Genomic DNA, 22,907 nt, shown 5'->3' with positions numbered 1-22,907 from the left:
CCTCTTTACATTAATTTAAGGTAAAGACAGTTTTGCTCTTTCCTGGAAAGTTTTGAGAAAGGTGGAGATGCATGTCTGTTTTTGGATAACGATGATATGTAGAGCCTGTTTCTGTCATTTTCTCACACTGTTATGTCTATTTCTGCTTCAGTGATGTAACAGGCTGGGACTGTTGACTGAGGGCTGTCAATCACATACTCATCAGAATATCAGTGCCATGCCCAGATGCTTCTCAGACATGGCTAATAAGTATTAAGCAATGCTGCATTTATATCTTGCTATTTTCTTTCAAACATTGCTGGACGTTTGAAATAACTCAATTTTAATATCAAACAATAAAAAGTATTTTTCACTGTATTCCTTTAAACTTTAAATGAGCTCCACATACTCACATAACTGTGTTCATTACCTACAGTTGTATATAGTACAGAAGTTTTAGGCTCTTAAGTAGATTGATTGCAACCACATGTCTGGAGAAAAACATACACACAATTTAGCATCAGACCAAATATAAATAAACATGAATACAGTTTAAAAAAATTTAATACCTTTCTCTTTTCAAAACAGTAGTTGATATCTTGTGAGCTGGTTACAAGAACAAATGTTTGGTTGCAGATTTTTCCTTTCAGATTGATTCAATTCCACCACCAAAACACCTCATGCAGCATAATGATAACTGCAAATAAGGATTCTATGAATAGATGTTTGGAAATGGTTAAGCAGCATCACTGCTTGTTGTATTCATATATATTTTATGTTTTTTTTTGTATTATCTCTGATCAAATATTCCTACTGCCCCTCTAAAGATAACAGCTTTTTAAATGTAATTTTCTCAGGAGGCTAAAACTTTTGCACAGTACTTTGAATAAAGATGCAGTAACACTTTTATTGGGTGTGGTTTTTTTTTGCTTTTTTTAAACAGAAAAAAACTGATTCTTCTAAAAAGTTGCTGAATTACATCAGTACTGTGTCAGTCCCCAAGCCTGATCTCATTCTTCACAAGCCCACTCCCTAAAGCGTGACGATTATTTGGTGAAAAGGTGAGCGTGAGCTCCAGAAGGCTTGCTGGAGAGCCTGGTGGAGTCGCTGAGTGTGTGCCTAGAGCTGGCCTATAAAAGTCGTGTCCCCCCCTGCCCAAGCCCATTTCTCCCTCTCAGCTCCCACTGAAGCAGAGGTGAGCATGAAGCTCCTTTTTGCAGCTGCCTTTGCACTCTTTGTGCTATCTGCCTTTGACAAGGTGGACTCTTCTGCTTATGACAAAATAGTGGCCCACAGCCGCATACGGGCAAAGAAAGAAGGGTAAGATTTTTACATTTACTTTTTATTACCTTTTATTATTACCTTTTAAAAGTCTCAAAAGTCACAAGTTGATTAACTGAAAGCAAAATGCAGTTTAACAGTTTATTTTATTCATGCATTTTTTATTTTTTGCATGCTAATTTATTTAATATTTAATAAATATATATATATATTTTTAAAAGTTAAACATGGAGAATGTAGGTAAGCATAGTTTTGTAGGGTGAAAATACATTTTTTGTTTATTATTATTATTATTTTACATTCATTTGCATTGTCATTAGCATTAATTTATTAATTCTTTAATAGTAAAAGACAAACTTATAGTTTGATATCTGGGAGAATGTAGTCTTAACAATATGCATTTAATAATAACCCCATGGACTCTAGGCTTATTCACTTAGTAACTACCACACATAACATGATAATTACTATGTAATTAATATGTAACAGTGTGGAAACTTCTTTAATGTTTAATAAGTGAAATCCAAAAAATATATATTTCACAAGAAATCATAGAAAATATGCATATCCAATCATTATCTCTGATTTCATTCTCATTTATTAGATGTTTGAGTCCAAACAGTTGTTTTTCCTGCTGTAGTGACTTCATGCTATGCCTGACCCTTTGCTTGGTGCTTCCCCTTCAGACCAAATGTTTGCGCTCTGCAGCAAGTGGTGGGAACCAAGAAGAAGTACTTCAGCACTTGCCGTAATTGGTATCAAGGAGCCATCTGTGGAAAGAAAGCGTAAGTGGGACATTTTCATATCTCCTTGGGGCCATTAAGTAATCTGGCTGCTGGGGTCAGGGGTGAGAGGCTAGTGTCCCAAATTGGGGGTGTGTTAAAAGCATCTCAGCAGTCCATTGCTTTCCATAGAGTAATACAGAGCTTAGTCACTGTACCCTCTTTTTGAACCATCTCTGTGAAAGCCATCAGACTTGAGTGAGTTTCGTGCGTGAGGAAACGACCCTGTTGCTCTTATGACTTCCTGCATGCTGCATGCCACAGATGAGATTATTTAACATGATTAGCTTTGTGGTGTACTACTAGAGAGAATTGCAGAGTCCTTAATTGATATAAAGCAGGGAGGACTTCTGGCAGGACTTGTTACTAATGATTAAAGCAAACCACAGTGCTGGCTTGGAGAACCAGGGCTGTGTTGAAACAGCTCACCTTAAATTCCCGCCCGTGGGCTACGAACACATCTGTCTGCTAGATCAGAGAGCAGTCAAAGTTAACTTCTGCTACTGAGTTAGTAGGTGTTTGAGATATTTCCCTGACATACAAGCACAGTGACAGACAATTTCTCAAAAAGGCAGGGGACAAAAGATATGAAGAACATGAACTGTAGAGTCAGATCACTCACTGCATGTCCCTGTAATGAAGAGGCTGGGTTTTTGAAGGCAATCACGGTCAACCACAAATGTTGATTCATGTTGAGTCTGTGATGCCTCTGGTGTTCCATTTCTTTTTCCACGGTTGGAAAAGGGGAGTGGGTTTATGGGTTTACAGAAAGGGAACAGTCCCTGGAGGCGTGGACCAGGCTGGCCACAAAGCTTCAGGATGACGGCTCCTCCAGTGCTGTTGGTTTTACCTCGGCGCCTCTCCTCAAACATGGAGCTCAGCCAGACCAGACGTTCCCATCAGCAGTTCAGCTTCAGCTTTGCAGGAGCTTTTTTGCTGCTCTTGCACTTTTTGCTCCATGCCTGGTGTTTTCTGTGAATTCAGCAGAAATGGTGATTACCATTACCAGCCTTAATCTCAGAGTTCATTCAGTGTCTGAACGTTGTTAGTGCTGATTAGGTTTCCATCACTCAGCAATGGTTTGAATTTAAGCATCATCCAGACTAAATTTATCCATGTATTATGTGGTCAACAACCCGTAAATCCTGTGGATCTTCCATTTTATAGTTCAGAACCCAAATCTAATATACAAGACTCAACTAATCAGGATCTTCTGATGGAATGAGCTGACCATCAGGCTTTGATTCTATGCTAAAAATCTCAACATGTGCTTTGGATTTTTGCATATTTTACCCCATGACGCAACATAATTACTGCTATAAATCATGACCGCCCGTTCTATCACTGGGAAAAATGTCAATAAAATACAGTAGGAAACGTCTAAATCCGTCCCTAAACTGTTGATGTGGTAGAAAACCGAGGGCCTGCCAAGTCAATAGAAGTCTGGCTTTCCTCCTCGTGTGGGAGAGATGTTTGAGACACTCTTGTTCTCTTTTGGCTAAACGTCTGGAAGTGCAACAGACGCTGTGATGACCTCATCACCAACCCCCTTCCTCCTCCTCTTTTATGCTCACTGTGCTTCAAAGCCCCTGCCACAGTAGAGCATGGCAGCCAGCCATGACCGTGGAGCCCTCTCTCAGAGAGAACTTTTGCTTGGTTCCTGTCTGCTGCTTCTAGTTCCTCCATGATGCTAGCATGGTGAAAGAAATCTTTGAACTCCTCATTTGTCTCTACTAAGTGCATTACTGTTAATTCTGGTGGAAGCATGCCCCTGCTTTCCACTTCCAGCATGTCTCTCCCACACAGACCATCCCTGGAGCTTTGTCCAGGTTGATTTGTGTGCTTTAGTCTAGCCTGGTGTTCCAACAACCAAGCAGGGGAAACATATGGAAGCATTTGATAATGCAGAGCCTTTCCAAGACTGCAGCCCAATAACCCCTAGGTCTGCACAAAAAATACTCTCCCCCTACCACCGCTGTCACATGAAGATGTATGAATCTCTATAGGCTTAATGTATCTATATCTACTCTATCTATTGTGGTTTCATTAAAAAAAACTCTATTAATGTCCTGTGCATAGGGTCCATGTTTTCAGTGACATCGGTGTAGTGCCTAATATTTTTCTTTCCTTTTTTCCATATATAGCTTACTGTAAATGTGTCCTGCAAAAGACAGGCACTCCAGTGAGATATGCTGTAAAATGCAGTAATAAAAAAAATATTAGAAACTGCCACAGGGCATGAATTTTATGTGCTGATTCAAAGGCCACATAGTAATTTATAGTTCCTATATAACTGTCCTAGGAATCACCAGTAATGAGCAAATTCATTTTAAAAGTGGCAAAAAATGGGCAAAGACATACTTTTTCCATTACATGCTTCTTTTCAGCCATATTTTTGAGACATATGTTAACATAATTATAATGCTAATTAAGAATAATGATTGCATATATGTTGAAAATATTGTGCAATAAAGGAAACATTGCAACAGACCATCCTTTCAAATGTAGATCTTGGGAGCATTTTCTTAATAAACAGAATTATGGTATTATATGTTCAATAATAGTCAGTTGAATGCATTCCTTGTGTTGTAGCTGACTCCAACTTCCAAGCCAAGATTTCCTTCTGGTTGGAAATTTGGTTCCACTGACCATGTTGAAGCCAAAACATAATTCTGAAGTTTACCACATCACTAGGTTCTCTCAAAGATGCCATTTGATGTGTTAAAACGTTGTGGTAGTGTAATTCTAGTGGGACACATTTACTCAAACCTTGAGGCCACATAGCATGTTTATATAATGAGACAGTTGATGGTTTCCATATGAAAATGGTATGTTCAGCCCAAAGAATCCTAAAGCTTATGTAGCTTGTAACGCGAAGGGGCTCCAGGAAAATGACAGCATGTTCATGTGCTGGACAGTGTTGGATAGCATAAACTGTAGAGTTATTATATTGGGGCTTATGGAAAAAAGTATTCTTGCTATTTTAGGCCAAAAATAGAATGGAGAGTGGTCAGTTAATACTGTGCTTGGGTTTTCTTTCTTGTGTAGAACTGTTCTTTATGAGTGCTGCCCAGGATACATGAAGCTGGAGGGTATGCGCGGCTGTCCTGCTGGTGAGTTGTCTTATTTGTATCATAATTGTCTTTCAGCCAATCTGAACAGAAAGTTGTTACAGTAAAACCTGCTTGACAATATTTACATTATTTGTTGCCAATCTAATCCTGTTATCTGCCAATGGGTAGGAACATTCTTGTGATAAAGGTGAGAAAGTATGGGGATATGGGTGGGGCATACGTAGAGATATAAACATGATCATAATTGAGTCTCTATCATTATCAAATAACTCCAACATGATCTGTATTGTGTTATTTTTCTCCCTTTAGTTGCTCCTATTGACAACGTCTATGGCACTCTTGGTCTGGTGAATGCAGTCACCACACAGCAGTACTCCGCCATGTCCAAATTGAGGGAGGAAATTGAGGGATCCGGATCATACACTTTCTTTGCCCCCAGTAACGAAGCTTGGGATCTCCTAGATCCGGTAACTGACAGGTCTACATATGTGTTAACACAGTCTTATCTAAAACCACAATAAAAACAAAAAATGGCAGGCAGTGAATATGACCAAGGTGGAGGCAAATTGATCATTCATAAATGGAGAAACATGGTCTCAGCTTGCAAGGACTGTTTTGAAAAGTCTAGTGTTTGTAAACAACACTTACTAATAACAAATTATGACATGCTTTAAGGTGTTGTTCACAAACCAAATGTAACTATTTGAAGCGATATCTTTACAAACGGGTAGTTTTAAAAGATGTGAGAAAAGAACACAATTACATGAAGTAATAAGTCTTGGAGATATGATTATGAGGGAAGGTTAGGTCAACCATCGATGACAGGAATTGTAGTCTTCCCATGAATTTGCAGTTACTTCACATAACCAGATTCAAAAATTGCCATTATGAGATCCTGTTCCCAGAATCCTGAGGTCCAGTTGAATTTTGCGGAGAAGTCTTGCTCAATTTGTTCATTATGCTCATGACCTGGAGGCTGAATTGAAGTCAATGTCTGAATAAGTATCGATGATCTCTCCTATGCCCAACAGGAAGTGAGGAATGGTTTGGTGAGCAATGTAAACATTGAGCTGTACAATGCTCTGCACTATCACATGGCCAACAAGCGGCTCCTCACCAAGGACCTGAAGAACGGAATGACCATCACCTCCATGTACAATGACCTGAGCCTTCACATAAACCATTATTCCAATGGGGTAGGTTAATTAATTGTCCTTTTAGAGAGGTTTTTAGCATATTAGCTTAGACAGAGGCAATAAAATAGCACATTACAAATGCAGATGACACATCTATTAATGCAATTTTAAATGGGAGATCAAATACTGTATTCCTTCTCTGATCTCCAGGTCGTCACAGTGAACTGTGCTAGGATCATCCATGGAAACCAGGTGGCCACCAATGGTGTGGTTCATGTTATTGACCGTGTTATTACTGCAGTGGGCAACACCATTCAGGATGTGATTGACGTTGAAGATGACCTGAGTTCACTAAATGTAAGTTGTAGGTGCATCATGACTTTGAGAAAGATTTCTATACCCCTAACAGCCCTCCAGGCTTTGTAGCTTCTATCCTTGCATGTTGAAGAAGGTTCCATTAATCAAACTTCCTATATTGTATTATAAAGAATGAAATAGTACTGTTTCTATTCACTATTCACTCTATTCTTCACAGTATTCTTCACTTTCTCCAGTTCTACCCCACCCCTTTCTCATTAAACAAGCTCTTCCGCCATTCGTTTTTTAACTTGATATTATTCCTGCTCTGTTTCATTCCAGACTGTAGTTACAGCCTCTGGCTTGATGGACAAGTTGGGTGAACCTGGACAATTCACCCTTTTCGCCCCCACCAACGACGCCTTCTCTAAGCTGGATAGTGAGGTTATGGAAAGACTTATGGGTGACAAGGGTGTTCTCCAAGGTAAAGTACTGAGCCAAAAACAATAATTTCCATCACTTCCTTGGAATTTCTTCTGCAAACAAAACTCCAAGTGTACAAAAGATGCTTTCAGCAGGAGAGAGGAAACATTAAGCCCTCATATCGATGGCAGACTTGGCACAAAGTGGCGGTTTATTCCTCTTTAATGAAATTAATGTCCAAAGGAAACACAGTTGTGATGGTTCCCTCGTACCATGTTTGCTGATCTGAGTAAACCAATAATGCTGGTGTTTCCCCTTGTGAACTTTTTTTAAGGCCCATTCAAACCAGATGGGGACTACATCAGCATGTTTTTTAGGATTGGGAATTCTCAGACTTTTGGCAAACATTGGCATATGCACATTTACGGCAGCGTTGCCAATTAGAGTTACTGTTTCCTTTGTAGTATTTTGGGATGTGTACAACTCTGGCTAGACCCCAGGTCTCAGATTCAATTCATGGCCTTATCTTTTGTGGTCTTTAAATGGCAGATTCTTGTTTGCTTGGAGTTCAGAACTGTTGATTTAATAGTTGATCATGTAAAGAAATATTCCAACCTGATGTAGAAAAAACTGGATTTATTGCTATAGAAGCTGATTGGTTATTTTTCCAGGTGCACATTACCACTGACTGTTCAAAATCATTACACTGAAAGTTTTGTATTCAAACTTGTAACACTTTAGTGTAAAATAGAAAATATACAGACATTTGTTCCCTTAATCACAAACTCAACTGTATTAGATACATATAGAAGCAAACCAAAGGAATTTGAGCAAAGCCTGTAAAACAAAGCCAACTGTAGCTGGTTCCTATGGTGCATGTTTTTTCCAGCAGTGCTGCAATGTAAATTTTAAGTGTTGAAAGATGATCAAAAGGATCCAAAGTGAGCATGCTCTTCATCTTGCCAAGTGCAGGAAACAGCTGTAGGTTTTATTATCCAATGAGAATTGGCAGTGTTGGAATATTTGCATTTTTAACAGTCTCTCTTCAGCCATTTGACTGGGACATCAGAGAGCTTCACTTGGAGAGAAGCTGCTGACAGACATATTCTCAAAGGACCCAAAGGCTCCCAAGGACACCTGGGGTTCAGGAGTTGATACAGATACTACCACTGGAGATACAAATGACATAAGTGTCAGCTTGAGAAACTTTGCTAGTTGGAAAAAACAGTGGAAAAAAAGAATCAGAGGTGCAGACACAGACAGCTAAGAACATCTTTAGGTGATTTTGGTAATATTTCTAGATACAGGATGAAACGGCAACTCTTAATAAAGTGCTTTATATTGTTAAGAGTGAGTGCTTTCCCCCTAATATACCTTCTTTCTTTTTGATTGTACCTCACCTAAAGTTAGTTTGAAGTATTCCATTTTCTTTGTTCTGATAAAAATTCTATCAAAATACAATCAGATGTATTTAATCCTAGTCATTACTCAGAGGTTCGGGAACCAGCCTTGTGACCGAAAGGATGCAGATTCAACCCGCTGAGCTGACAGTACATGTCTGAGGTGCGCTTGAGCAAGGCACCTAACCCCTAACTGCTCCCGGGTGCTGTGGATAGGGTTGCCCACGACTCTGGGGAAGTGTGCTCACTGTCCCCTAGTGTTTGTGCATTCACTAGCGTGTATGTGGTGTTTCACTTCACGGATGGGCTAGATTGTGGAGATTCAATTTCCCTATTGTAGGGCTAAAAAGGGTCACAATCTAAACTTAAACTAACAAAACTAGGTTTATATGCATACTTGGTTTAGAACATTAATTGGTTTCAAACCACAGATCAAATGTTTTGTTTTCAGATATTTTATCATTTGCCTACTCAAAAGCTTTTTTTCTCCTCCACAGCCCTGCTCAACTATCACTTGTTGAACTCAGTCCAGTGCTCTGAGGCCATTATGACTGGAACCTCATATGAGACCCTGGAGGGCACCAACATTGAGATTGGCTGTGATGGAGACAGCCTGACAGTCAACGGCGTCAAGATGGTGCTGAAGAAAGATATTGTCACTACTAATGGTGTCATTCACCTGATTGACGAGGTGCTCATGCCAGACTCAGGTTAGCTTCCACTTACACATCTGCTTCTATTTAAAATATATATTTCAAGTGCAAAACACCTCTTAATGGCTTTTGACTCACTCACTCATTTTTAGCAGGCTGAAGACTCGCCACCACGGGATGCTATAAGCATTCTAGCTTTTGGTGCTTAGCATCAACAACACTATGTTCTTGTTTACAAACATACAGTACACTACTATACAAGCAATCATAGTCCTATGCAATTTTCTTATGCCAGCTTAGCAAACCTTTTGAAATTTTTGTATTTATCCTATTATATAGAAATTTGCCAACTGCCCAGATAAATGGATTTAAACATTTTCCCAGTTGACTTTAGACTTTTGCACATTACTGCACTTCCTAAACAGCAGGGACTGTACTTTCTTCTCCAAGCTAAACAAGTCATGGAGCTGGTTGGACCATCCCAGGCCACCTTCAGTGACATGGTGTCCGAACTGGGTCTGGCAGCAGCCATGAGACCGCAGGCTGAATACACACTGCTGGCCCCTCTCAATGCAGCCTTCAGTGGTAGGTCATCCTAAATGAGTCCCTGATGTTTCAGTTACCTTTGGCAAACTCTTATTCCTCTACCTGTCTGCTGAGTTTGCTGAGTTATTGGTTTTATTTTCTATTTCTCTCTTTTACCTTCTGCATTCAGTACTCCGACTCAATCATTTAGGCCTGCATCATTTGTCATTCTCTCAAGGGCATGTTGTTTCTTCTCTTTGTTGACACAGTTTTATAATTTCTTATCCATTGCTTTCATCCTCATTCACTGTTTCACTGGCTTTTAATAAAGCAGGTATGTAAACATGCCACTCAGACTTTGCACAGGTATAAAAAACTTTGTTTTAATTAACATTTTCTAGACCTATATATAAAAAGAAAAGGTAATGTTTACTGAAATGGTGAAAAGATTAAGGTGCCTCACGTTCATATCCCCAATGTATCAGGTTTCCTTTACTATGAAAAAAGGAAGTATGTTTTAGCAGGTGACTCTGACCTCTTGACTTACTAAAGATTACTAAATGGATGTGTACAGTTTAAGGGAAAACATTAGTTCAAACTTTATGTTAAGGTTCTTTAAAAAAATGTTCTTCACACTCAGATCTCCTGTAGAAGAGCTATTCTTTAAATAATCACCCATTGAAAGTTTCTTTAGAGAACAAGAACCATGGCAAGACCTTAGAGAATTAAATAATTTTGACATGTCAGTAATGCTACAGGACATCTATGAAAGGTGTTTGGTTGACACCAGAATGGTTCACACAGACTAGACTAGATCATTTAAATAGCAATTACTAATGCATATGCTTCAATGGAAATGATGAGTCAACACTAGCGCAATGCAGCTTTTGTATAGTGAGACTTTAGGTCTCCAGTATACAGCAAGCTTCCCCAAAATAAAACTGTAGACCTCCCAAGAGGCAGACCCGGGCCATTCGCTCTACCCTTGTAAATGTAGTGTATTTATGATTAACGACAGTGTAGAAACATTCATCATTTGTTCTTTACAGGGCAATTTATGCCATTTATGGGTCAGCTTGGGGGAAAAGACAGAGCTTCAGGCAACAATAATAACTTAAAACCCTATTTGAGAACGTGCATTCCTGAAACTGTTGATCTACAAAAAAGAAAGAAAAGCAAAATGAAACTGAGGCCTGACCTCGACCCTTACAGGCAACTTTGATACAAGACCCCAACAAACCATGCCTTTGTTGATTGACTGTAGCTGATCCTAGCAAACTGGTGCAAATAAGTACTCTGGCACTGACATTTGCTTCTGGCCAGTGGTAAATTTGTGACTGAAGAAATTGTACTGCAGTCTGTCTACTGTAACACCTTAAAATACCATGTGTATGAGACCAGCATGTGATGGTAATCCTGACTCTTTTGGAATTTTAAACAATCCCATTTATTGATCATTCTTTTTATTTTGGCCATGGTGAATAATTTTATATATATATATATATATATATATATATACACACACACAAACACACACACACACATATATATCAAAAAGCAAACCCAACCAGACCAATGCCTGATGCTGTATGTGAAAACAGACCCAAACCCAGTCTGCACCAAGCCTGGAAAACCAATATTTTGCCATGGCAGCTGATTTAAAATGGGTAACAGTGCATGATGCATGATTTAATGTACATGTCACTTGAACAATGTTGAGCTTAGATTTGTGTAAGAACAAATAAATCATGAAAAATGGCTCTCTACTCCCTACGCAGTGCCGTATGTAGGTCATAACAACTCACAGAGAGCGCTGTATAGGGAGTAGAGAGCTATATAACTCCCTCTCTGTCTGATGTTCACTGTAGATGAAGTAATGTCCTTGGACCAGCGCTTCCTGAGGATCATTCTAGAGAACCATATTCTGAAGAACAAGATTGTGCTGAGTCAGTTGTACAATGGGCAGCGTCTTGAGACCCTAGGAGGGAAATTCCTCAGAGTGTTTGTCTATCGCACGGTCAGTCTCCTCACAGCACAGAAAAATCAATAGCAATTAACTGAATACAACTTACCAACCATTACCACATCATAGGTTAAAAATGTGTTATGTTGTTTGTTTAAATTCCAGGGCTTTTAAAGTAGATATCATTGAATGCAATACAAGTGAGCAAACCTATAAAATATGCTGGTGAGGAAAAAAAAACTTCTAGGTTCCTTCACAGAAAGGCAGCATTCAAAAGGCTGAAAGATACTTGCCTTTAATGAGAACTGAGACCTACGTAGACCTTTTTACAAAGGCCTGTTGCAACAAGTGTCGGTTGTCATAATATTTGCTGAGATGAAATGCCACCAAAATTGACTAAAACAGCCTTTATGACAAATGGTGCTTGTTGAAATAAGCCTTTCTGGAATGCAAATATTAAATGCAGGTTTATGTCTAGGATTATCTAGGTATTAGGTAGCCATATTCAGGTGTTATGTAGCCAAAATCTTGGTAATTATATCAGCTCACAATGCGATAACAAACATCCAAAGTACAAAACAAACAAAAATACATTAATATGAAAGAGATCTCATATTTCAATGCTTACAGTCCCATCTTTTTAAAATTCCCTATCTTTATTGAAAGGCTGTCTGCATTGAGAATGCCTGCTTGATCCGTGGAAGCAAAGAGGGAAGCAATGGTGCCCTCCATCTAATGAAGACGCTGATCAAACCAGCAGAGTCCACCATGTTCAAACTGCTGACTGAACATGGAGGCTTCAAGTAAGTGAAACATTTTAATATACAGCTTGTAGACATACTTCGGGATGTGTTACTGGTAAGCAAGCAATAACAAATGAACAAGATGTTCTGAATAAATAATGACTTTCCCTCAAAATAGTGACATGTCCAAGACTTAAGTGAATCCCATTTTAGAGGATTATGAGGGCTATATCAGAAAGTCAGTTGTGATGGGATTATGCAAAGGAGAGCCGAGATAACAATTCTAATTTTCTGCATGCGTGTAGGATCTTTTTGTCTCTGATGGAGGCAGCTGGTCTGACTGACCTGCTGAAGCAGGAGGGAGATTTCACCCTATTTGCCCCGACTGATGAGGCTCTGGCTGGCCTCAGTCAGAGAGACATCTCTGTTCTGAAAAGTAAGTGTTGAAGCCCTCCAGAAAACCTAAATACACTATTTGCTTCCTAATTAGATTGAGTGTTAGTCATAGGGCCTAGATGTATATTGTGTGCCCACATTGCTACTTGCCTTTCCAGTGTCTGCAAGTACTTCCATCAAAATTGTTCAGTGTAAATTTGGCTGTCCTAGTTTTGGGGACAGCTTGCATAAACTACACAAATCACAAGGCTGGTGGCACTTGTCCCTTCTACAGCTTTTAAGATAACATACAGACAATGTCTTTTCAAATTATCTTGACTGTGCTTCTTTCATCATCAATGCACATTGTGACTGAAAACACTCCTCTAGCCTGTGCAACATTTTGAAACTGCTGCTCAATCAATATCAAGGATTCCTTCTCTCTAATCACTCATCCAACATGGTGGAAAAGCTAGTTTTACAAAAATATCTATGCTGCCTATTTATCATTATACACCAATTAGGCATAACATTACGACCTCCTCCTTGTTTCTACACACATTGTCCATTTTATCAGCTCCACTTACTATATAGGTCCACTTTGTAGTTCTACAATTACAGACTGTAGTCCATCTCTTTCTCTGCATACTTTGTTAGCCCCCTCCTCAGTGGTCAGGACCCTCACAGAGCAGAACCTATTTGGGTGGTGGATCATTCTCAGCATTGTAATAACACTGACGTGTTGGTGTGTTAGTGTGTGTTGTGCTGGTATGTGTTTTTAAACATGGTATCCACTCACTGTCCACTCTATTAGACATTCCTGTCTTGTCAGTCCACCTTGTAGAGAGATGAGAGACAACAGCTCATCTGCTGCTACATAATTTGTGTTGGTCATCCTCTAGTCCTTCATCAGTGGTCACAGGATGCTGTTGGCTGGATATTTTTGGTTGGTGGACTATTCTCAGTCCAGCAGTGACACTGAGGTGTTTAAAAACTCCAGCAGCACTGCTGTGTCTGATCCACTCAGACCAGTGCAACACACACTAACACACCACCACCACTACATCAGTGTTACTCCAGTGCTGAGAATGATCCACCACCCAAATTGTACCTGCTCTGTGAGGGTCCATGGGGGTCCTGACCACTGAAGAACAGGGTAAAAGCAGGGCTAACAAAGTGTGCAGAGAAAGAGATGGACTACAGTCTGTAACTGTAGAACTACACAGTGCAGCTATATAGTAAGAGGAGCTGATGAAATGGACAATTAGCGGTTATAATGTTATTCCTCATCGGTGTATAGGTCAGTTCTGAAATGTCTCAGTCTTTTGCGTTCTCTCAAATCACCCTCTCATGTTTACATGCATGTCAAATGCTTCTTTTGAAATACTAGACGTGGCAACCCATACAGAAGTCATCTCAATACCTCTTTACTCTCAGAGTCTGAGCAAATTAATGCAAAATAATGATTATAATAGTTATATATCTGCAGAAATTAGGTCTTTGCAAACATTTTTTGAGCAGGGTTTTATCATATTTCTTAATTTCAATTAAAACTTTCCGGCTTATAAAACATAGGGATAATGAGAGACAGGTGGAAAACAGGTGGTGACAATCAGGGGTGGAGTCACTTAACAAAGGGGCTGGATCAAAACAAACGGACATGGAAGATCAAAACAAAAAGCACATGGAGTGGGAGGAGCCAATCGTGAAACAAAGTAACACTTAAGTTTGGTATCACAGATATTAATATTTTACACCATACACCCCCGAGACTTATACTTATTAAAATATGATGTGGGAGAAAGCAGTAAGTATAGTTGTAGGTTACTTTAACTGAGATATAAAGTGCATCTAATGTCTCCTCTTTCTGCTTAAGGCGATCCCAATGCCCTCAGAGCCATCCTGCTGTACCACTTCAGCAAAGGCATATTCATTGGTGGAGGCTTGGAGACTGGAGTCACTAACCTGCTCAAATCTCTCCAGGGCAGCAACATCAAAGTCTTGTTTGTAAGTCCTTAAAAGCCCAACAATCCTCCTCACTGCTAAATCCAGCTCATGTGATTTTCATTTCCAGTCACAAGCCTCTATTATAACCTCCCTCACATCAGCAGGACTTTCTTAAAGTGTAGCAAATGATTCATTTTAAATGAATCAATTCCAGGTCTCTAACAAGCAGAAGTGCTTTACTGCCATTTTTTTTTAGTTTTCTTGCCAAAAAGGAATTACAGTACAGTAGACTGCTGTTACTGAAGATGAACCTTGTCCTAGTATGTCAAAAAGGAGTTTCAGAAGAAGGAATATAGTGTCAGGCCACCTTTGCTGTGTTGAGCTGGTCAATTAATTTCCTTCAGATTTTAATGTGCACAAACTATTTATGCAGGAAAGCCAAAGAAAACAAACCAAAAGACCTTGGTAGTAAAAGATAAGATAAAAAAAAGAGCATGCAAAATGCTCAAAAAGTGCCATTATTCACAACAGAGATACTTTTTCAATTGTACTTAAATTGATTAACTCTCAAATCTTGCTTTCACGCAGGCTAATAACAGCATGCAGGTGAATTCTGTGCAAGCTCCTGATTCCGATCTCATGGCTACTAATGGAGTCATTCACTTTGTCAAGACCCTGCTTTACCCTGAAGGTACAGCCTGCAGCACTACACTCTACATAAAAAGGTTCAGCGGCATCAAATTAAAGTCTTAAAGTGTGAACGTGTAGCTTGAATGTCTGAACTAGTAAAATCGCTCTTTTACAGATATTCCAGTTGGAAGCCAGGAGCTCCTGACACTTTTGAGAAGGATCACTAGGTTCATCCAGATCAAGGTACAAGCCCACAACTTGACACAAGACTGAACAATTTAATGCCCAAGCTCCTCCAAATAAAATGTTTATACCTTGAGGGCCCATCACTGAAACACTTAACGACTTGGAGGAGTTGCCTTAAATCTAACTGGCAAACATTGTTAAACATGCATGTGAACTTGGATTGATGTAAGTGCCTTGAGTCAATTAAATTAATTCACTTTAATCAAGTGATGTTTGAAAGGCCTAATACAGCAACTGACAGGTTGTCAGTTCTGGGGGATCGTGATACCTTTAATAGCATTTCCGAGTGCATATCTGTAGTTCACTTGTGCCCTTTTCTATTAACAGTTTGTATCAGGATACAGATTTCAGGAGATTCCACTGACGTTCATAAGTAAGTTTAATGAAGAAAGTGTCAGTCATAGAAAAAGCTGTATTTGAACAGTGTTCACATGGCTTTGCTATTGCATCTCACACGGTTTACTTTTATTCTCTTACAGAGAGAGTCATCACAGGTAAGGTGAAGATCGGTGACGTTGAAGAATACTGCATAAAGATGATTATGCATGGTCTCTAAAATTATGTTATCCTGTCACTGTTCTCTCTCATTCATTTTAATTCCGGCACAGTTCCTGGTGATGTCACCAAAGTGACCAGAATTATCCAGGGAGAGCCCATTATTACTAAAGTTACACGAGTCATCGAGGGAGAGCCAAGCATCACCAAGGTTACAAGGGTCATTGAGGGAGAGCCAAGCATCACCAAGGTTACAAGGGTCATTGAGGGACAGCCAAGCATCACCAAGGTTACAAGGGTCATTGAAGGAGAACCAACCTTAACCAAGGTCACGAGAGTCATCGAAGGAGAGCCGACTATTACCCGTGTCATTGAAGGTAAATGTAATTTTGAGGTTGTTAAATAGTAATAGTCTATAGCATGCACATAAAACCTTGAAATTGTAATATGAATAAAATGTGCATTCCGTAAACCTTATGGTGGAACACGTACATGAACTTGTGGGACCAGGTGTGAGCTCGTAATGAGAATACGCATCTGGGGATAGCTTGTTAAACTACTGGTGCTGGATTGCAGTAAACTGCAACACTAATAAGGGTATGACCCCTCTAAAAACTTGCCCCTGCATTCCTCTGTCCATGGCCTTTTAACCCCTGGAATACAATAAATAACTCAAGCAAAACAAGCTAGCTAGCAACGTTAAATAACAACTGTTTAATGCAGTAAATCGATTTGTTCCCACCCTAATAAGTCTATATTTCCACTTACATTCGGCCCAAATTTTCTACTGGTTGTCCCCCAACATTCTCAAGATCACATCTTGCCCCATGAGACTACCAAACAAGCTACAGGAGTAGGTACACTATTAGTCCATTAACTATGATCTAGTGGTGTAACTAGGTTATTATAGTCAGCAGTGCAAAAAATAAATACACACATACATAAATAATGGTCTCCGAATGAAAATTCTCTTCCTTGCTTGCTTGATTTTGCTATTTGTCAACCATACTGGTACTTTAGTGTAGCTTAGTGGTTGTACATTATTAAGTTATTGCAGCTACTTATGAGTCATGGATGTAAAATTTCAAAGTTAATGATATGAGGGACCAATAAAGAGGTCAGAGGTTCTACTTGTCATGGGACCTTGCACAATGGACCATTGCTGAGAGTTATGCCATTCACAATGATCAATTAAGCCAGCAGTGGGGAACTGAACTGGACTGCTCCAGCACATCAACTAAGTTTGTTAAATGATTGATAAGTTGAATCAGACATATTTGAGAAGGGAAATCACCAAACTATGTAAGAGTTCAGTCCTCCAGAACTGGAGTTCCCCACTCCTGTATCAAGTTATACTATGGGATAAGATGTAAGCAGTATCATTCACTGCTATTCCTGTGTTTTGAGAATGTGGAAGCGATTAACTCTGCTTAAATGTTCTGCATCAACAGGTCCTGAATACTTGGTCAGAAGCTCCTCCAATACGGAGCTCCATGGTAGTGTGATATTCCGAGCAAGCCTTCCTTTAAGCATGCTGATTGTAGGGCTAAATGACACAACCTTTTCTCCTTGCTGTTTTTTTTTTGCCTCACCAACTTGGGTTCACAATTAACAACTCTTTTTTTCCTTCTGTGATAATGATGCTGCTCTGGCAACCCCACTTCACGTAGAATTCGTAGGAATTATGAGTGATCACAATCTCATTGGATTTCACTCAAATGGAGTGGTGAAAAAGCTATAACTGTTAAACGAGTCATTTACCTCTAGTCTTAAATGATCAAATTCCTACGAATTTGCAACTGTGACACAATGTTACTCTCTTTTGGGTTCTGAAATGTTCCAGGTAAAAGAATAACAGAGGCCCAGTTTCCTTTAGAATGTTTTCCTGTTGTTTCCAGATTCTTTCACAAGTTCTGTCCCATTTCCTTCTCCTTTGTAGCAAAAGCAGGTATTAATTGAATCTGATTGTTTCTCTTTCTAAGGACCTCAAACAGAGTTCATCACAGGTTTCGACACGGACAGTGAGAGACTAAGCAAAATCATTCAAGGTGAGCTTCTCCGAAAAATGCATTTAAGTGCACTTTCAAAAGTGTATTTAATATGAAAAGTGTAGATTAACATTTACACTTTTTAACATACTTTAAAATATTCTAAATGTATTATTTTGAACGTATGACAATGTAGGTGTAAACTGTACTTAAGTATTAATTGTAAATATATGACAATGTTCTAATACACTTCAGTGCTACTTACTGAGTCATACTGTAACTAAACTGCACTTTAAATTATAGTTCAATGTCAGTAAATACACTGACATACAAACAAAAAAACATTTAAGTGCACTTTTTTATTTAGGAGTAACTAAATGCAGCTCATATATACACTTAAATTATATTTATATTTAAATTACATAAGTCATGTTGAAAAATGTATTCTATGGTTACAAGTGCTATTCTAATCATACTATGCTGCAGTTAAGGTTAAGCCAATTTTACTACACTTGAAATATATTTTAAATGTGTAATCTTGGGTGTGTCGATGCCCATATTGGATGCTAGTTAGTGTAAGTTGTATTGCAACTGAAATGAAACATAAATTAAAAGCCATTGCTTTAAAATACACTTCTAAACAATAAGCCTAATTTAATAAATATGCTTTAAGTATGCTTAAATATATTAAAAATGCATCTATTTAAGTGTATTTCCTTACAGTATACCCACACATGATTTAAAATTTGTTAGTTTACAAATATATGTGTTGAAAAATACAGAATAATATATTTTAGGTGCATTTACATAAAAATGTTTTTAAACTTATAAAAGTTTAAAAGTATACAATACATACACTATATTTCCAAAAGTATTCCTTCACCCATCCAAATCATTGAATTCAAGTGTTCCAATCACTTCCATGGCCACAGGTGTATAAAACCAAGCACCTAGGCTTGCAGACTGCTTCTACAAACATTTGTAAAAGAATGGGTCTCTCTCAGGAGCTCAGTGAATTCCAGCGTGGTACTGAGATCGGACGCCACCTGTGCAGTTGTGAAATTTCCTCACTACTAAATATTCCACAGTCAACTGTCAGTGATATTATAACAAAGTGGAAACAATTGGGAACAGCAACTCAGCCACGAAGTGATAGGCCACGTAAAATGACAGAGTGGGAAAAGTGGATGCTGAGGTGCATAGTGTGCAGAGGTCGCCAACTTTCGGCAGAGTGAATTGGTACAGACCTCCAAACTTCATGTGTCCTTCAGATTTGCTCAAGAACAGTGTAGAGAGCTTCATGGGATGAGTTTCCATGGCCGAGCAGTTGCATCCAAGCCTTACATCATCAAGTGCAATACAAATTGTTGAATGCAGTGGTGTAAAGTGCTGCCACTGGACTCTAGAGCAGTGGAGACAAGTGGAGTGACACGCTTCTCTGTCTGGCAACCCGATGGAGAAGTCTGGGTTTGGCGGTTGCCAGGAGAATGGTGCTTGTCTAACTGCACTGTGCCAAATGTAAAGTTTAGTGGAGGGGGATTATGGTGTGGGGTTGTTGTTCAGGGGGATAATGGTGTGGGGTTGTTTTTCTGGCCTCAGCCCCTTAGTTCCAGTGAAAGGAACTCTTAATGCTTCAGCAGACCAAGAGATTTTGGACAATTTCACGCTCTCACCTTTGTGGGAACAGTTTGGGGACGGCCCCTTCCTGTTCCAACAAGCATATGCACCATAAAGACATGGATGAGCGAGTTTGGTGTGGAAGAACTTGACTGGCCTGCACAGAACACCTTTGGGATGAATTAGAGCGGAGACCTTCTTGTTCAACATCAGTGTCTGACCTCACAAATGCGCTTCTGGTCAAAATTTCCCATAAACACAATCCTAAACCTTAGGGAAAGCCTTCCCAGAAGAGTTGAAGCTGGTATAGCTGCAAAGGGTGGGCCGACATAATATTAAACCCTATGGATTCAGAATGGGATGTCACTCAAGTTCATTTGCGTGTGAAGGCAGACGAGTGAATACTTTCAGAAATATAGTGCATTTCAAGTATACTACTGAAATACTTAAGTATGCTTATTTTTCAATAGAGACATGACTGCTCTGATAGTGGTCTATGTGTAGTGTATTATTAGTTAAGACATATGTTGTCTGATTTTCTACAGAGGGAACCAGACGAGTTCCTGGAAGACGGGTGCCAGGTAAGACCCTCAGAGAACTGCAGTTGTAATAGTCGGTATACGGTTTTATTTATAGCACAGATAATACAGTTGACACTATTGACTGATATCATTTAAATGTTAATATCATGATCATCATGATTATCATGATCATCATTATCATTAGTACCGCTACTAATGGCCTTCAAGTTGGTTCTGACTGTATAGATCTTAAAAAGCACTTTTAGGGAAAAAAAAAGGTGCCAAAAGGAGTTTTTTTGTGTGTTTGACAGAATCGCTTTGAAAGGTTAAAGAACCTCCACATCATGTAAAAACTTTAAATTGGACCAGAACTTCTACATTATGTGAATGTCCTTTAAATCTTTAAAAGGTTCTTTGCAGTCACAACTCTTTATGAAACATTGTTCTTTGTGGAAGCAAAAGCAGCTCAACACTTTTTGGCACCATTTGTTGAGAATGTAGATGTGTAGAAATGGATTATTTGTGCAGTTTCAAGCACAAAATAAATCAATAACTGCCAGTTTTCACTGAAGTACCACAGCACAAAGATCCTTTTAAATGGGTAGAATTAAGGTCACTTAATCAGATGACTACTCTCAGTCATTTCTTCCATCTCTGTTTTCCAGCTGGATCCAGGGCGAGACCCAGAGGGTCCAGGCAAGACTAGGCACCATAAGCGGGAACATAAAAATAGACCATCAAATGTTTTAAGGAAAACAAGGGTTCAAGGGACATGGAATCACTTGTTTAGGAGAAAGTGAGCTCCACTTATCAGAAGCTATTGGATCAGTCTGGTTGGAACTTACAAAGACAAACGCAATAATGCTAATCAGTGTTTGTTCTCTTTAACAGGGAGGGAATGACTTTTTTAAACATATCTGGTCAAAGCAGGGAACTTCAATAGTCCTTGTGTATGTAAATATTTTTTTTAAAAATTGTCTGGTTTTTGTGGAGGGTTACATTTGGAACACTGTTACAGAAAAGTCACAGAAAATATCACTTATGGAATTGTCTTAACAACAAAAAAAAAGGTCTAGAAGAAGGTCCAGAAAATGGTGTCCGAATGTTTGGTGATGTGGTGATGTGAAAGGGTGAGATGTAAGAAGACCACAGAGCTGCACACATCTGTGTATTATGCCAACTATTTGAAATATGTTCACGGAAAAAGAAGATTGTGTGTGAAAACCCACGTGACTTCTCTGCAACAGACGTGTTTCTGGGAATATATCTGTGTCTATTGGTAAGAAACTCCTAAAGCCAAGTTGAATCCAGGTTTTGTTGGGTTGAGGTTTACTTCTGCATGGCCAAAGATTTAATGGTGCTCATGTTTAGTATTTTGTTTTTGTTTTCCTCATTAAAGAATAAAATTGTTTGCAACATTTTGATAAGAACTTTGACTACTTCCTCCTTTACTGGCTCTGGGGTTGCAGGTAACCTAGAGGTAGGAGAGCTGGCCAACAACCAGAATGTTGTGGTTTTAAATCTCAGCACTGACCTGGTTGAAGCACTTAAATCCCAACTGCTTTAGACAGCACTGCTCCTAGACAAGACATAGATAAGCAGCACAGATTTCCCTTGTAGGATTTACTTTTGGTGCATAACGAAAAAAAGGCAAAATTCCCTTTTTAGCCATTATCCCTTCCATCCCCATTTATTACAGATGACTTGTTAACATCTCTCTGGCAGAATAAAACCCTTAATGACTGGTTTTAGCCATATTATATATATATGTAATATAAATTATTATTATTAACAGTTTACTTCACTGTGCATTAAGATTTCTTCTTTATGACCTGCATCACAAAAAATTGGAGCTATTATGTGAAAATCACAGTAGTAATACACAATAAATACTTTGTTATGACTAGATATCCTCTAAATGTACAACTTATTATATTATATAGTCATCAGTTTTAGGCGTGAAAGTGCAAACTAATTTTCAATAAGTTGCAAACTGAATGCGTATTTATGGTATTTTGCCAGAAAGATTAAATACCTCACTAGTATGTTAAAAAGTCATCCACACAATTGTTTACTTTCTAAGCATTAGGTTGTTTAAAAAGGGTTGAAATGAACATATTCATGTATGCTGTGAAAAAGGATATATGACACTATAAAAATAAAAAAAAAATGGTTAAATGAATTTTATCTTTTGAAGATGGACATTACAAATCACTGCAATGAGAAACACACAACTGAATTTTTGTTGAAAATGTTCAAACCCAAGCACCTCAATGTAACCTCAGGGTTTACACTGATTTGAAAATACAAATTCATTCCCTACTTACACCCATTTCTTACATGCAAATACTAAACGTTCACGTTGGGGCGTATCAATCAGCAGCCTGCTCAGACAGAAAGAATGGCCTCAGGGTGAAGCTACACAGAGACGCCATCAGTATTTCAGCACTTCGTGGGTTGGGACAGGTGCTAAAATCACCAGTGTAGATATCTCTAGGGAAAATTACATGAAACCTGCAATGATATAGGAAAGGACATTTCTGTAATGCACAATATAAAATAACTGCTTGTCTATAACAGATTAAAATGAGTTAAACAGTATACGGAGTAGGAGAATATGCTATCATGCAGTGTTTTGGGAATTAAGTAGCATTTTTAACTTGATTGAATTTAGGAAACCTTAGCCAACTGTGTTTGGAACACTGTGGAATAAGATTTTTGCATTTAACCCATTCGTGCAGTGAAACACTCACATACATGCACACTAGTGAACACACACAGTAGGGGGTTGGGAGACTTGCCTGGAGCAGTAGGCAGCCCTATCCATGGCAC

The 22,907-nt window shown here is 38.8% G+C and overlaps 1 protein-coding gene across 2 annotated transcripts; it reads left to right on the top strand.

Annotated features, from left to right (window-relative positions):
• The first annotated feature begins 1,027 nt into the window (after nt 1-1,027).
• postnb (periostin, osteoblast specific factor b) lies at nt 1,028-21,505 on the top strand. Of its 2 annotated transcripts, none has more exons than XM_017708607.1 (21): nt 1,028-1,299; nt 1,947-2,045; nt 5,091-5,155; nt 5,426-5,583; nt 6,148-6,312; nt 6,463-6,609; nt 6,892-7,033; nt 8,870-9,082; nt 9,476-9,610; nt 11,419-11,567; nt 12,180-12,316; nt 12,562-12,692; nt 14,508-14,638; nt 15,167-15,269; nt 15,384-15,451; nt 15,782-15,827; nt 15,934-15,943; nt 16,058-16,326; nt 17,932-17,997; nt 20,100-20,135; nt 20,741-21,505. In XM_017708607.1, the coding sequence occupies exons 1-21, from the start codon at nt 1,181-1,183 to the stop codon at nt 20,779-20,781; spliced, it is 2,430 nt and encodes an 809-aa protein (XP_017564096.1). In that variant the 5' UTR covers nt 1,028-1,180; the 3' UTR covers nt 20,782-21,505. The 2 variants fall into 2 exon arrangements, with proteins under 2 accessions (XP_017564096.1, XP_017564094.1); XM_017708605.1 differs by having other exon boundaries at nt 1,030-1,299; nt 15,934-15,948; nt 16,063-16,326.
• Nucleotides 21,506-22,907: the final 1,402 nt, after the last annotated feature.

This window comes from Pygocentrus nattereri, chromosome 17, assembly GCF_015220715.1.
Source record: "Pygocentrus nattereri isolate fPygNat1 chromosome 17, fPygNat1.pri, whole genome shotgun sequence".
Taxonomy (NCBI): domain Eukaryota; kingdom Metazoa; phylum Chordata; class Actinopteri; order Characiformes; family Serrasalmidae; genus Pygocentrus; species Pygocentrus nattereri.
This window is presented reverse-complemented; position numbering and strand designations above follow the sequence as displayed.

Coding starts and splice junctions, on each gene's coding strand:
- postnb (XM_017708607.1), top strand. CDS start 1,181: ATGAAGCTCCTTTTTGCAGCTGCCTTTGCACTCTTTGTGCTATCTGCC. Junction 2,046..5,090: donor GCCATCTGTGGAAAGAAAGC/GTAAGTGGGACA, acceptor TTTCTTGTGTAG/AACTGTTCTTTATGAGTGCT. Junction 17,998..20,099: donor ACTAAGCAAAATCATTCAAG/GTGAGCTTCTCC, acceptor GATTTTCTACAG/AGGGAACCAGACGAGTTCCT.